The sequence below is a fragment of the Parus major genome, chromosome 1, assembly GCF_001522545.3.
Source record: "Parus major isolate Abel chromosome 1, Parus_major1.1, whole genome shotgun sequence".
Classification (NCBI taxonomy): Eukaryota; Metazoa; Chordata; class Aves; order Passeriformes; family Paridae; genus Parus; species Parus major.
The window spans coordinates 72,519,277-72,535,493 of record NC_031768.1 but is presented as its reverse complement, the minus strand read 5'-3'; the positions used below and the strand labels follow the sequence as shown (position 1 = coordinate 72,535,493).

General features: G+C 37.3%; 1 protein-coding gene across 3 annotated transcripts in view; it reads left to right on the top strand.

Moving 5' to 3' along the window:
• Positions 1–15,052, top strand: part of ATM (ATM serine/threonine kinase) — a 55,663-nt gene extending 40,611 nt beyond the window's left edge. The window contains exons 49-63 of one of the 3 annotated variants that reach the window (XM_015621313.1): positions 653–870; positions 1,596–1,803; positions 2,299–2,412; positions 2,814–2,972; positions 4,111–4,249; positions 4,611–4,693; positions 5,963–6,103; positions 7,074–7,190; positions 8,372–8,521; positions 9,344–9,509; positions 10,489–10,575; positions 10,656–10,770; positions 12,306–12,369; positions 13,049–13,185; positions 13,319–15,052. In XM_015621313.1, coding sequence (XP_015476799.1) covers positions 653–870; positions 1,596–1,803; positions 2,299–2,412; positions 2,814–2,972; positions 4,111–4,249; positions 4,611–4,693; positions 5,963–6,103; positions 7,074–7,190; positions 8,372–8,521; positions 9,344–9,509; positions 10,489–10,575; positions 10,656–10,770; positions 12,306–12,369; positions 13,049–13,185; positions 13,319–13,499 — 2,079 coding nt within the window. In that variant the 3' untranslated portion in view covers positions 13,500–15,052. Of the gene's footprint in view, positions 1–652; positions 871–1,595; positions 1,804–2,298; positions 2,413–2,813; positions 2,973–4,110; positions 4,250–4,610; positions 4,694–5,962; positions 6,104–7,073; positions 7,191–8,371; positions 8,522–9,343; positions 9,510–10,488; positions 10,576–10,655; positions 10,771–12,305; positions 12,370–13,048; positions 13,186–13,315 lie in introns of those variants that run through there. The other 2 variants (XM_015621307.3, XM_033515821.1) reach the window with 2 other exon arrangements.
• The last annotated feature ends 1,165 nt before the right edge of the window (positions 15,053–16,217 follow it).

Below are 16,217 nucleotides of genomic sequence, written 5' to 3'. Positions count from 1 at the left end.
TTGTATTAATATTTGTCCACTCAGCATTTCTTTATTTCATGCTAATTTGTGAAACTCAACAAAACTGCCTTTCTCTGTTGCTATCTATATGCTTTCTTCACTCTGATGATTTGAATCCATGACTTTCATATATAATTTCCTTTACTTTTGACACTTTCTGGGCTGCCTTCAGTTTTTTCTCGCCATCTTGTGATACAAAGCTGTAAGACTATTTTAAAACTTTGTTCCTTGCTACTGTAAAAGGTAGATAAGCATGGAATATTCCTGCATGGCTTTAATAGTCGTACAGGATATGGCTATTAGTGTCAGGATAGTGTCATACAGGATTATCTTTTTTGACTATTTGCACTGAAACGTTTCTCAAAGATTAAATTCACTTAGGAGAAAAATATTCAACCTGTTATATTTATTTTATATGCATATTTATTCCATCACTAAATACTAAATAATCTATTCTATAATAGGCAATACTAAATAATCTATTCAAGCAGATGACCCTGCCTGAGCAGAGAGGGAGTTGAACAAGATGAGCTCCCCATGTCCTTTCCAGCCTCAAGCATTCTGTTTTTTATGTGATAACAGAGTTTCATCAAGCTGCACAACACTATTCATTTGATCATTGATCTTACCATTATTGTAATTTCTCCTGTAGGCAGTGGAAATTGCTGCAAGGCACAGTGGAGACAGCAGTGATGAGCTGAAGAAAGGAAAGATGAAGGCTTTCCTCTCCTTGGCTCGTTTTTCTGATAATCAGTACCAGCGAATTGAGAATTACATGAAATCCTCCGAGTTTGAGAATAAGCAGGCATTGCTGAAGAAGGCCAAGGAGGAGGTCGGTCTCATCAGGGAGCGTAGAGTTCAGCTCAACAGGTGTGCATTCAAATGGAGACTGAGTACTGTGGAGCTGTCCTGCTCTGCTCTCTGGGCAACAGGTGCAGCCTGGGTCACCTCTCTACAGCTGCATTTTCTCTTCTCCACAAAGCAGTGGCCAGATCCACAGTGCTTGTTGTGAATGGTTTCTCAACTGTGCCTGGACATGGCATAGGCGTGTGATGGATAGTGTAGGCTAAAACTAAGCCAAGGACACAGTATGGATGATCATGGCCTGGAATTCATGTTTATTCCCTGGATCTATTCAGTTTATTCGACAAAAATGTTTCATAGTGTAAATAAATGAGTTGGGATTTTTCACTATTATACATTTAGTGAGAGAGCAGAATTAAATTTAATGCAGAATTCTTAAGGAATTCTTAAGTAAGAGGAACTGCAAGTGAGCAGAAAAGGATAAACTGCTGCTGCTGGAAACTGAAGTCTTTACACAAATATTTTGAATACTGCATATTCAGATTTATACCAACATTGAGATTAAATTAAAAAGACAGAAAAACAGAAAGTTTATTTAGACCAGTGGGTCTGTGTGCACATACAGCAAAGGAATAGCTCCCATAATACAGTTTCTTGTTTATTTTACTGTGCTTATACATACAAAACAACTTAAAAAATGTTAAATTAGTAAGTGAGAAACCTAGGGAAGGCCTTTCTGTAAGTTCCTTAAGAAATAATTTGTTGTTTTAACATGACATCTGTTCATGTAGATACACAGTGAAGGTTCAGCGAGAACTTGAGTTGGATGAAGGGGCAATACAGGCCCTGACCGAGGATCGTAAACGCTTCTTGTGTAAAGCAGTAGAGAACTACATCAGCTGTTTGCTAAGTGGAGAAGAACATGATATGTGGATATTCAGGCTCTGCTCCCTATGGCTTGAAAATTCTGGAGTTGATAGAGTCAATGAAATGATGAAGGTATACTTTGCTCCATTTTTTCCATAATGCTTTGACAAATAAATATCCATCTTTCTTCTCCTTCTGCTGTATTTCTAGAAGATGAATGATGTAGCTCCTTAACTTTTCCTGAAAACTGAAGTTTTTCACTGCTTATCTATTAGGTTTTCATCAGTAGTTCTTAATGCATTTTAATTTAACATTAATTAGCATTTTAATTTGATCATAAAAGTCTGTATGATTAAACATGTGATCGTTTACTGTGGTCACCTTGTTCTTCACATATCTTGGAATCCACCCATCTTCAACATACTTAGGTACTATGTTCTTGTTTATATTGTATCTACTTTCAGGTGAAAAGCCATGAAAGGTAGAATAGAAAATAGTACTCCTATGAGAAGCCATGATGATGATGATGATGATGATGATGATGATGATGATGATGATGATGATGATGATTACAGTTTCTGTTAGGTGTTCAGTAGAGCTCTCTAACTGAGTTTTTCTCTCCTACAGAAAAATGCACAGAAGATCCCTTCATACAAGTTCTTGCCCCTGATGTACCAGCTGGCTGCTCGGATGGGAACCAAGATGATGGGTGGTTTAGGATTTCACGAAGTTTTGAATAATGTAATTTTTGTTCTTCAGTTTTAAAGATATCTTGATTGGCTTGGTAGTGCCTACTTCTAAATAATATCCACCTTCCTCTGAGCAGTTACAGCTGAACAAGTTATGTTGGTGATAGGGGTGTACTAAAAATGAGTGATGCCAAATCAGTATGGTGGGGGAAGAGGATTGGGGATTTTTTCATTTCTACCTAATTGATTTTCTTGTAGTATAAGAGTAGTCTTACACAGCTATAGAAATACATTTTGAATGTTTTTTCAGTTTTGGAAGTACTGTCTAAGCATTACATTTTATTTTATCTTAGGAACCTTAGATGTTCAAAAGAAATAATAATGTGAATTAAGTATTGGTTTTTTTATTTCTGTACCATTTTCAATAATGGGATCTTTTTCTTCTGTTCACAGCTAATGTCTCGAATTTCACTGGATCATCCACATCATACTTTGTTTATTATATTAGCTTTGGCTAATGCTAACAAAGATGAACTCCTCACAAAACCAGATGCAATAAGAAGAAATAAGTTAATTAAAAATGCACCAAAAGAAATCTCCCAGCTTGATGTGGTGACTACAAAAACTTCTACTAATCACATTCAGTCTTTTAACTTTGTTAAAAAATGAAAAAAACCCGAAACATGTAAAGGGGTATTTTAGTATAGAGCTCATTAGCAGATTTTTGTTAAGAAGCAGTAGGAGGGAAACAGTTCTTCTAATAATTAAAAGCCCCCTTTTGTGCATACATAGGTAATTATTATTGAAAAAAATCATTACAGGGTTAAACAAAATACAGCTAACATTTTGTGCCACAAATAGCCCTGATTATTGCAGACTCTTGTGATAAAAGTCCCTGATGTGTCATTCTGTAAAAGAAATTTTAGATGCAAGAAAGACTTGAGTGGCTTTATTGTTGCAAGTGCATTGGGTATTTTTTCTGCTTTGAGTGGTAATGTGTTCCATGAATTTCCAAGCAATTTGCCTTGTGCAGAGTATCTTTTGGTCCTTGATGTGTTAAAAGCCATGCTGATAGGTAATACTTAACTGTGGTTTCATGTTAATGCTGTTTTTGCTTAATTTCTGTTTAACCTGTCTTTGGAATCATCCCACATCTAAAGTATTGCCCCTTCTTTCCCCCATCATTGTAGGCCTGACATGGCTGGTTGTCATTGTCCTCTTACCCAATACATTTTTTCACCACGTTTTTATGTGGCTTTTTTTTTTGTCTTTCTCTCTCACCTGTTGTTGTTTTGTGATCCCCCCATAATAGTGGGATTATGCTACACCAAGTCTGTCAGAGTCAGGCAGAGGAAGAATACATGGACAGGTTTCTGTCTTTTGCAAACGAGATTTTTTTCTTCTGGGATGAAATAAGAGAAGCAGGCAGATAGTGGAAGAATGTCTAAAAACCTGTCTGTCCTAATTTCTGAAGTATTTTTGCATGCTTTTTTGCACTTTTCCTGGTCAGGTTTGTTCCCCCTCCATCCCCAGGAATATTTTGCATTACTTACTATCTCAGATTGGACAGCACAATTTTTTATAATTACTTCAGGTCATGTCACAAAGGGCTGCCCATTGCTAAAGTTTGCTCTGTTTTCATAGGACATATCTCAATTGTACTTAAATTGATTGCATGTTATGATGCATCTTTAATATTAAAATGTGTAGTTTACTAGATCTGATGTTTGTATTCCATTGGGTTTTTTAGGACAGAATGGAAGCTGCTAGCACTATAATGAATATTGTAAGGAAAAGAAGAGCTCCTATGGTTAGAGACATTGAAGCACTTTGTGATGCTTACATCACATTAGCAAATTTAGATTCTACTCCATGGAAATCTCAAAGAAGTAAGTCTTGGGAAAACTAATTTTTGTTTTAATAATGAAGATAGGTTTTATTTTCTCAGATTAAAAAGTGTATTTCTCAATACTGATATTTAGTTTAAAGAAGTACTAGCATTGTGTCCTGTTTTTGACAGATACAGAATATAGTCTGAATTAAAAGTCATAGTAATTACTTGCACTGTAGGGCTCAGATTCTTAGTATCAAACTCCAGAAATCACCAGTTGTCCTGTGGTCATCTTCATCAGCTCAATAAAAGTATGCAGTGAGGGTTTGGGTCTCAGAAGTAATGTAAGCTGGGTTTTGTCAATTCAGGTGTGTTTTTATAGCTCTGAATTTAAAAATATTGTTCCCTCTTAATTACAGAAGGAATAAGTATTCCAGCTGACCAGCCAATTATTAAACTGAAGAACTTGGAGGATGTTCCTGTTCCTACCATGGAAATTAAGGTGACTGAAGTTGAAAAAATATACACTATAATACTATCGTTGTAGAATCATCTTCAAGCTTTTGTAATGGTAGTCATCTCTTCATCCAATTTCCACAGCTTTTGCAGGTCCACCTGTGGGGATACTTTCATGTGGGAGGTGCAGGATGAGATGGTTTCCTTAGAAGACCTTGATCCCAAGTGTTATGTGTGCTGCATAGTTGTTTATTGTACAAAGACAGCTTTGCCACTGTTACCTCTGAGTAGTCTCTCATTATCAAAAGGTGGTATCATAGTGAACTACCTAACTCACACAGGGGATTTGGGAGTGTGAATCTCCTATGTTTTAGGTGCTAGCTCAGAGTTTCAGGGAGGCACTGAACGTCACAAAAGGTGTGAGCATCAATAGGTGTGCCTCTTCTGCTATTCCTGTGCTTTTACTGTTCAGTAATGGGGAATGATCCATTCTTATTGGCATAAGCAGTTAACTGGATGGATGCACACACACTCACCTTCTGATACCACACGCTCCACCTGGGAAACTGCACAGTTTCAGGAGTTGCTTTTGGGCCAACATCTAAATTTAAATGTTGCAAAGCCATGAATTCCTCATGGTGAAATCCCTCAGGCTACGTCTATAAAGCTGAATAAGTCAAGGGAATGCTTTAAGGTGTTTGACTTCAGAGGCCAGAAGTTGGTACCCATGTTTGTAGGGCTCCAGTTGTAGGGCCACAGGCTGCTTTATACAACTGGATTGCTCTTTCCTTTGCCTTTCTTCTACTTCAGTACAGACTGACTGAAATGGCTGCAGTCTCTGATGTAGCCTCCCGGAGCAGCGTGTCCTTACAGGTGGCTGAGTAGGGCTGCTCTGGGGCATGAGGATCCAGGAGGTGGCTGAGGTACAGATCCTGTACCCTGCAGAAGGTTTGGGATTGTAGATTGGATCCATTTGCAGCCTAGTCTAAGCCTAATGCTCCCCTGCCATATAGGAGCAGTTTCTTGGGACAGTGCTAGCTGGGACAGGCTACCATTGTGTCACACCTTGTTTAGTGGAAGTCTGCAGCACCGTGTCCCCTCTGCCAATGAGGCAAACAAGGAGAAATAAAAAAAAAATCCTTTGCTCAGCATATTTTCACAGCCTTTGTGGTATTATCCTTGTAGGTGATGGAGTGCTCATATTAGTATTTAGCATATAGTCTGCTAATGAGGTTTGCAAACGACTTATTGCTGCTTTGTCTGCGTGAAATTGAGGTAATATTTACATTCATTTTAACTGTATTTTTAATTTCAGGTGGATCCCACAGGACAATATGAAAATTTGGTCACAATAAGTTCTTTCAGGCAAGAATTTCGTTTAGCAGGAGGCATGAATCTGCCTAAAATAATTGATTGTGTAGGATCAGATGGTAAAGAAAGGAGGCAGCTGGTTAAGGTGCGTTCTGTCAGTTGTAATGGCGTATCACAGACTTGGTGTGCTGGAATTTTTTTTTTAAATTCTCCTGTCAGTTTTCTCATGTATCATTTCTGTACCATGAGCAGACTTTTCACACTTCACTGTCAGTTTTCTCAGTTGAGGGATGCTTTAATAAATGAAATTACAAAGTATTAATAATGAATATAATATAAATAATAAGTAATTATATTAAATATGTTTGTCATTATTTTTCAGCAGTGCTTGTAATTAATATCCAGTAGCGTACCTGACAACTAACAGATTTGCCTGGTCATGTCTCAGCTGGTGACATGAAGTGTAGTGTAAATAAAAACCATCAACATACTGTGTTAAACACCTCCTTTCTTCTTCCCCATATAAAAAAGTATTTGTAATTCAGAAACAATCAAAAGCATGCACATAGAAGTAAAAATCTCTAAAAAAATTTTTTTCTCCTTAGACTCAGCTGATTTCATTCTCTCTTTGAGTGCAAACATTGGGCAGTTGCTGGGGGAATTCTGTTTTGCTGCTAAGTATGGGTTAGTTTCAAAAGCTTTAAAGAGAAGCATGAATCACTAGATCTGCATCCAGCAATCAGAACTGCAGTGCCAACTGATGGTGCTTCACCTGTGTGTTGGGTTGCTAAATAATGGTGAATGGAACACCTGTTTTTAAAAAGAGAACCATAAGACTTGTAGGCTGATTGAAACCTAAATCAAATAACATCTGTCAAAAAAAAAGGGGAAAGATGATAATTTAAGTTAGTGATGGTTCTGTTTAAGCAGCTGAGTACTAACAGAAAACCAAATACAGAGAAAAAACAACTGTTAATTACATTTTACTGCAAGTGATTATTGTGGAAAAGTAACTTGTGTTTTGTGTGATTTTTTTAAAATAATATTTTTACCTGCTGAGCAAGACATGGATGCTGAGAAGTGTTTTTTAACTGCTTTTTCTGTTTATGCTGAAGGGGCGTGATGACCTGAGACAAGATGCTGTCATGCAACAAGTTTTCCAGATGTGCAATACATTGCTCCAACAAAACACTGAGACACGCAAGAGGAAATTAAATATCCGAAGATACAAGGTAACCCTGAACATCTGTGGCAGCAGAGGAATAAAGCATAATTCCCCCTTCTCCTCTTTTTAAACCAAAAGCAATATAAAAGTATTTTTATTTATGTGCTATTAAAATAGTTACTGCACCTTAAGGTATGGAATAAACAATATATTTATTACAATTTAATTTCTTCAAATCATTAAAATAATTTTCTTGATGCCTAATATATATTTAAATATTCTTCAAAGATTTCCTTATATGAACTTCTAATTGAAAAGAAATTAGGTAATAAACTGTTATTAAATTGTAAGTTGCTAGTCATTAAACTTGACCATACAAGTTTGTTTATGAATTCTCATTAATCTGCCCTGTGATATACCTTAATTTATAATTAATTCTAGTCTTGCAGTATTCTTACAGTTTAATTCAGAAGTCCCATCTAGGGCCTTTCATGAAGAATTTGAACAGATTTTTTTTGGACTTTGGAATAAGATTCCAAATCATACTGGAATTGGAATTGGAAATAAGAATTGCAATAAATTCGTATTGTGAATGCAGGAAATGTATTTGAACAGGAGCTTTTCCTTCTTCCTTCTCTTTTATGTACTTGGGATTATAATAATTGCTGTGAAGGTGACCTCTGGATAAGTACTTTTGAAGTATAAGCTCTTGTCTTTGACAAATGAGAAATGTGCACTGTGGAATCTCTAAAGGTCCTAATCTGAATTGTTAGCATGGTATTAAGAATTCTCAGATGGAGTTAAAGTCTCATTTTTTCAGTAATTTTCAAGAAAGACTCAGGTTTCTATGTGTGTAAAAATGAGTGACAGCAAGGAAAAATAGAATGGGTGTTGCATTAGGAGATAAAGAGACTTTCATAAGAAAAGAAAATTGAAGGAAACAGGCAGTTTAGCCTGTTTTAGTGATTGTCAGCACAGACATTAGGTTGTGCTGACATGTCTACGGGAAGGTTCTCTTGGCCAGGAAAAAAATTGCAATTATTAGGTAGAAGAAATTTGAGTAGATTTTTATATATGTGTATGTGTGTATTTAAAAGAGATATTGTGGTCAGCTGCATGGTTTGGCCTCCTTTGTCTTTTTAAACAAACACAAATGTGCACCCATGCTCTGCAGGGTGTGTATTCATAGTTCAGTGTGTATAACCCTCCCCCAGATTTAACCTCCCCTCTGTTGTTTTGCTTTTCTAGGTGGTTCCCCTCTCCCAGAGAAGTGGAGTTCTGGAGTGGTGCTCAGGAACAACTCCCATCGGAGAGTTCCTTGTGAATGCCGAAGAGGGAGCTCACAAGAGATACAGGCCAAAGGATTACTCCAGTAATCAGTGTCATAAAATTATGCTGGTGAGTCCAAATAACTTTAAACCCCCACCCAAAAAAAGCTGGTTCATAATATTTACTGGGGGTGGGGAGGGGAGTGAATTTACAGAGAACTGTGTACTGTACTTCTGGTGTATCTAATAATGACTATGCCCAGTGGCATGGAGTGAATAAATACTTACAGACTTTCAGTTCAGTTCCACAGATCACCTCACCGTAAGTTTACAAAATTGCAGACAAATATACCTGTTACTTTATATACCCATGGCTGTGCAAGAGTCTATTTCCTTTCCAATTGCTTTAATAGTAACAGGATAAAAGAATATTTAATTTGGCTTTGTAGAGTTTTTTGAATGGGAATGAGTGAGAATGACTTTCTCACAGTGACATGAGGCCACCAGAGATATCAGAACAGAGTGCAGAGAAAGGAAATGTCTCCCAACAAGATCCATTTACCTGCACGTGCCTATAAAATACAGTCACTTGCTGTGTCAAGGAAAAAGGAGTGGTTTTTCCTGTGTTTTTTAGCCCCAGAGTTGTATATAAATAAAAAAATCATTCAGTAAGAAAGTGTCCTTTTCCCAAACAAGTCTGGGGAGAGGCTGCTTTAATTTGTTTCCTGGAGGGACCCTATTTGGAGTTCTCTCCCAGATTTTCGCTAAACCAAGACAGAAAGATAGTTAGGTACATTAATAATTGCTGCAAAAAAAGACAATAATTCTTAGCTCATGAAGAGAAAGAAGTGAGAACAGCATTTGATAGAGGGGAGGTGGGTAGAAAAAAGGAAGAAGTAATTTCTTTCTGAAGCAGTTAGTCATGAGTAGAACATTTCTTATGTGTTTAAAGGATGCCCAAAAGAAACATTCTGATGAGAAATACAGAATCTTCATGGAAGTCTGTGAGCGTTTCCAACCTGTGTTCCGGTATTTTTGCATGGAGAAATTCCTGGACCCAGCTGTGTGGTTTGAAAAACGATTGGCGTACACTCGCAGCGTGGCTACATCTTCTATAGGTATTGGATTATTTAGTGGCTTTTTAGGTTACACAACCAAAGAGTTTATACAATTTCAGACATAGTGGCTGTCCTGTTTTTGTCACATGTCAGAAAAGGCATAGTAGGGGGCAAAAGAGGTCAGCAAGAACATCAGCATTATTTTTGTAATTAAGATTTATGATTTGTTCCTCCGCACCGCTATTTTTGCTTCAGAAGGAAGACTGAAATTCTTTGTTTATATAGTGGTTTGTTTTCTTAGATTCTGGTAGTTTTGGGGTTTTTTTTTAACCTGTATTTCTGTTGTTTTGGTTTAACATTAATTCATTTCACATATAACCTCTGATGCTTTAGCTGAATTGAAAAGCTTGGTCTTTTACTGCCTTAGTACTGGCATTATTATCCATGGCTGCAGTTTAGTACAATTCAAATGAAAGATTTCTGTAGGAAATACTACTGCTGTCCATGTCCATAGGCTAATAAAAAACAATAACAGGTTTAAATTGCAGTAAGGGAAATGTAGTTTGGAGTTTTTCTACATTTAAGAACAGTAAAACATTGAAATAGACTTATATAAAAGATCTTATAATTTGGATCACTGGAGATTTCTAAAACTGATTTAGACAAAAGTTGTTTTGTTGGGGGGGAGTTATTAATGATAAAACCTGATTTTATTATGCACTTGCTTTTAATTGTTTTTAAAGTTGCAATATTATTTGGTAAACTTTGATCCACAGCTAGAAATGGAGAAGATATCCGTGGAGTAGATAAAATAATGCACATCTGTATGAGAATAGCCTTTTTGCAATTCCATTCAGTCAACATTTCTTTTTGGATTTCTGGAATGGCATTTGCTCTTTCCTTGGGCAATATCTATATATAGGGGAAGAAATAGTCTCACTTTTAATTTTTTTCCACCTGTTACAATTACACCAATAATATTTTTTAGGCTTTCTGTGGTTTTTATGACATAGTTTCAGCACTTACATTTTTGTTTCAGTTGGCTACATTCTTGGACTTGGAGACAGACATGTTCAGAATATCTTGATAGATGAACAAACAGCAGAACTGGTGCACATAGATCTGGGTAAGGAGGACAGCAAGAGAACCTTAATTCTTCTTTACTTTAATTTTTTTTTAAAAAGCTTTTATTATCCTTTCATTTAGGGGTTGCTTTTGAGCAAGGCAAAATCCTTCCCACACCAGAGACTGTTCCATTTAGGTTAACCAGGGACATTGTGGATGGAATGGGTATCACCGGTGTGGAGGGGGTCTTCAGAAGGTGAGTGCTCCTGTATTGCACAGGGATGAGGAGGCAGCAGAGTACTTCCAGCATTTTTATTGTTACATATTAAATAGTTCTGATGCTTGAGAGGGGACTCAGATTTCTGCTGGTAACACCCAAACCTAAATGCTGACCTTGAACTCCTGTGCTCATATTTATATAACCAGCTGCAAGGTCTTCGTTGCTCAGTGTTTCATATTGTTCACTTACTAATGAGTTATTGTCACCCTCTTGTGGAATTCAGGGAGGGCTCAATGGTTCCAAAAGCTCCACAGCTAACTGTTGATTCAGAATGTGTTTTTTCCCTTCAGAACTGTATTTCTTTCAGAACTATACTATATATTTGGAGATGTTAAATGTCTTTAAACCAATTTGTTTTGACTTGTAATTTCTGTTTAGTTTTATGTAAGTAGTTTGGAGTATTTTTCCGCTTTTGGGTCATCTGTTTTATATTACTTTGCAAGTGCAAAATATAAATCCCATAGTAGATCTGAACTGCAAAACAGAAGAATCCCAAACAAGTTGAGTTTCTGTCAACCTCTATCCTTCTGTGAAGGCCCCAAGGGATTCCTAAAAAGCAGGACCTTTCTCTCATTCCAGACTTTGAAGATGTTTGTGAAGTAATCCTTGCAACTCCCAAATTTCACATCTTTACAAAAGTACATAGTGTAGGTGTTGTCTTTCTAAGGCAGCAATTAGGGTTAATGAGTAGTTCCTAGTACACCTTTGTCCTGTGAAGGAGCAGTCACTGCCACTTGTAGTCTAAAGATGATGCTGTCAAACTCACAGTTCGGTTTTACTTCTGAAACCATGATACAGAAAAACATAAATTGTTGGGCTCCAGCTGAAGTAGATAAGAATATCGAAGGCACTGGTGCAGATGCTGTTTCTGCCGCATCCAGCCTGATTTGTACTTACCAGTACAGGTGTAGTTGGTAAGCAGGTCCTTGGCTGTGAGTGTGTTCAGTTAACTGGGGTGTGTGTGTTCTCATCCTGAGGGAGACAGGATGCCCAATCCCCCTTTCACAGGAGTACCTGTCCTGTAGGATGGCTTGGCATTCCTTCCAGGAGCTTAGTTTGCTTAGCTTGCTGTATCAAAAGTCATTGAGATTTCAGAAGTTGCATATAGCCTGGTTACTGGATCTGCTGGGTCATTTCATGGAAAACAACCCTACCAAGATTCTTCAATGTGTTCCAGAGCACCCCTGGCACATTGTCTCATCCAGCCAAGCAATTCGTGGCACAGCCTAACAGGCAGTGTTAACTCACTGGTTAATTCTGCATATTAAAATATTTCAGACAGTGAAACAGATCATCCCTTTCCACAGAAAAATAATAATCAGTGAACTACACAGTCTTCTCTTGGTTTTACATGTCTAAATTTATCTTTTTTTTTTCCCAAGTTAAAATACCAGAGGTTATTCCTATGTTAGAAATTAAACTTTAAGTAGAGTACAAATATCCATTATTTGAATTACAAAAATACTATTTCATTTTACCAAGTACCTAAAATACTGTAAAAAACTTTCTAGATGCTGTGAGAAAACAATGGCTGTTATGAGGAATTCTCAAGAAGCCTTACTGACTATTGTAGAGGTAAGCAATTTTTCATTCTTTTGGACAGTAACCTGCCAGAATGTCTTTAGTTCCTTGTTTTTGTCTTTGTATGCATCACTGCACCAAATAGTCTTTTAGGGTGTTTTGTACTGAAATAGAACATAGTGGTATGGGTTGGATTTATTAATTCATGTAATCTTTGATAAAGTTATGACCAGTTATAACCCATTTTCTATGGGAACTGTTTCCTTCAGGCAGTTCTCCCTCTTCAATATCTACATGCTTCTAGCCATAATTCAACATTCCCAGCTGGACTAATACTGATTGAATTAAATCCTCTTTGCATAAGTCACAAAGAAGAGAATGAAACTGATTTTTGAAAGCAGGTTATACTGTGCATTAAAAGCTAATGATTCTCTTTAGTGCCTAGCAGTGTATTAAAAAATTACTTACTGACTGCTGAGGTGGGACTGATGGCAGAACTTTGTGAAGTATGAACAACACAAATACCTGCAAGTGATCAGAGGCAGCTTTGTTGTTGGATCATTTACTAAGCAATTTAGCCCAATTCTATTGATTAAAAAAATAAATAAATAAAAGAAAACCAAAATTAAACACTCACCCTCCTAATATTGTGTGAGCATTTCCAACAATGCTAGGGCACTGAACTAGCTGTAATTAACAGTTGAAATTATAAAGAAGTTTATTTACTGTGTAGGTGCTGCTCTATGATCCTCTTTTCGACTGGACCATGAACCCCTTGAAAGCTTTATATTTGCAGCAGAGGCCAGAGGATGAGGCTGACATGAGCTCTACACTTGGTACTGATGCACAAGAACCTAAAAGAAAAGCCAGGTGAAAGATGTTTTTCTTACCCTCCTCCTGCTGCACTTTTGCCTTGCTTTATGGCTTTCTCACTGGATGTTGTTCATGATGTTCAGAATCCATACCTAGAAGACCTGTTTTTCTTTTTTTATTCTGCCAGCAGCGATGACCAGAGCTTTAACAAGGTGGCTGAGCGTGTTCTGATGAGACTGCAGGAGAAGCTGAAAGGTGTTGAGGAGGGAACAGTGCTCAGTGTGGGAGGCCAGGTGAACCTGCTCATACAACAGGCCATGGACCCTAAAAATCTGAGCCGTCTCTTTCCCGGGTGGAAACCCTGGGTGTGACTTGGAAGGATCCAGAATGCTTTTAGAAGAAACCTATTTGTTTGCACCGAGTGTTTTAACATTTCAAACTGGTATTTCACAAAATTTATATCAGGAGCAACCATGATGCCTTATAGATACTAGCATTTGGTGGATGGTTTGGGGTTTTTTTTTCAATAACCTGTTACTGAGAAACATTTTTTGTTCTGCTTAGGTTCATCCTACAGTCTAAAACCACCAAGCACTGCTTTGATGTTCCTTGTGACCCACAAGGACTTTGCTTGGGCAGACTTGATGTGTTGTGTTCTTAAAACACGAGATTCATCACTGTTGTGTATCTGCTAAAATCCTGTGCTTTTGTATCTGATAGTGGTAACATGACTGTGTGGAATGGATGATCCAAAATCCAGGACTCATGATGTAACTAGCTAAACTACATTTCCAAAAGGGGGGGTTATACTTTAATTCCACAGTGAAAGAAAACACCAGAGAACCTGATGTGTGATGAATCAAGGGGTTTTTGGGGTTGGGTAAATGGGGTTTGTTAAATAGACACTTCTGTATATAGATGACAACTTTAGGTCAAGTATAATATGGCTGCTTTTTTTTCCTGTTGTAAATTAAATTATGCTGATGCTTTATTTTTATATTACTCTAATAGTATAAAACAATAAATATTTGGCTTTTGCTGCACTGACTTACTTGGCAATATTGACTATACAATGAAATTGTATGAATGAAATTGGCAATATATTGACTATACAATGAAACTCAGCATATTGGAAATGCCTGTAAAGCAAACAGTCACTGTATCTGCAATGAATACCTCTCAGAAACATTGAAGTTGTATTCCAAGCACAAAAATCTCATTCTGAGTGCACATGGTTTTACAGAAGACATTGCTCCTTCTTAAGAGTAAGAAATTGGGTAGTCAGTGAATATGGACAACCAGAGAATCGAAATAATGGTCAAACTTGTATACTTAATAAATCTTCCCAAATCATCTTTATATTTCAAATATGAATAAAGGTTGGTGAACCCTTACATTGTCTTAGTTTACATTTCATGCATCTTTTACAGCAGTGTAAACAAAGAACTCCTGTTCCAATCAGCATTTAATTGGTTTTTTTAATACAGTGTTCCCACAACATTTATGCTGTGTCTTTATTTTATAAGATGTTGTCTGCATGGCAAAATGAGTCTTTTGTAGTATGTTTTCATGCAGCTGACCTAAATTTCTGTTGATCCTTGCAATCAGAAGGTCATCCTTGCTTTTTTTGTGGGGAGGAAATACTGTCAGAGGTACAGTGATCTGTTTGTTCTCTGAAAATTAAAATAACTGACAGAGCACATGCTCTTCAGTGAAATTTCAAGGACACTTAGGAAAGGGAGAAATGTCCTATCAAGCAGTGGCAAAAAGTTTTTAAAGTATTTTTCTTCACCACAGACTCTCCTGGGGTGATCTGTAATGTTATTGTATTCCATATCTATCAACTGAAAAATTGTTACTGTCTCTTATTAATCATTGTTGTATTTTTGTGCATTATATCCTCAGTAAACAAAGGGAGAGTAGATCCTGCTTTTATGTGATTTTTTTTCTATCTAAATACAGATCTTTTAGATTGTCATCAAAGTTGTCAACACTTCCATACAAAACCCAGCTTTGCCTCCATGTACACTTTCCCCAAATGACCTGTGGTAGAGAGCCTTTGAGATTTCCCATAGAGAGAGATTCTGATTCCTAGAAGACCAAATGTTTAGCTATAGGTGTTTCTCAAGCCACCACAAAGAAAATGATGGCTTTGGAAACTCTGTCCAAAAGTGTTTGGACAGAGTTCAGACTATATAAAATAAACAACTAACAAGGCACTTGTGCTTCTCATGACTCACCTGGAATTTCCAGACACCTTTCAGTCACTGCACCCCTGAGCTTACTTTGCCTGGACACTACTGTTGGATTTTGGCCCATCAAACCAAAGGAAAACCTGAAATAACAGAGTTGTACAGTAGCTGAAGCTTGTGTCCATGTTCCTCAGCACACCTTCCCAGCCCACTGTCCTGTTCTTTAAGGGAATTTAACTTCTTACTAGCAAGGGCACGCATTTTGTCAGCACAATCAGTCATTGCTGGACAGTTACATTTTTTTTCTTCAAGTCTCCATCTCTGCTTTCAAGCCCTTAAACATGCCATGGAAGTTCTGATAACACAATAATCAAGTTGTTTTGCTTAAATGAGTGCTCCTCATGGGCATCTCCTTAAACAAATGCTTTCATGGAGGAGAGACTCTTGGAGTGTCCTGACCTGTGTTCAGGCAGCTGGCACATCAGGACTAGACCAGTATTCTTTGGTTAAGGTTTTTATTTCACAAAGTTTGCCAAGATACCTGAAATAGCTCACACATTCTGCAAGTCTTTAATTGGAAATCACCTTACTCAAAAATTAAAAGTTAAGTCAGTTACTCTAATCAGACATAAAAAAAGGAAGCAACTAACCAACCTTGCTTAGTATCTCTTACTCTTATGGAGTATCTTCTTTCTCTTATGGAGAAAATTTCCTTTTTCTGCCAGACTCTGCACCCACAGACCAATGCATATGGAACACCCCATGCAGTGCTATCTATCCACTGTCCCTTTTGCACCTGGTTTCTGAAACGAGCTCTCTGACAGTCTCAAGCTGAGAGAAAGCCAAGTGGTGCTGCCTGAGGCTGAGCCCATGAAGTAGGTGATGACTGAGCAGTGC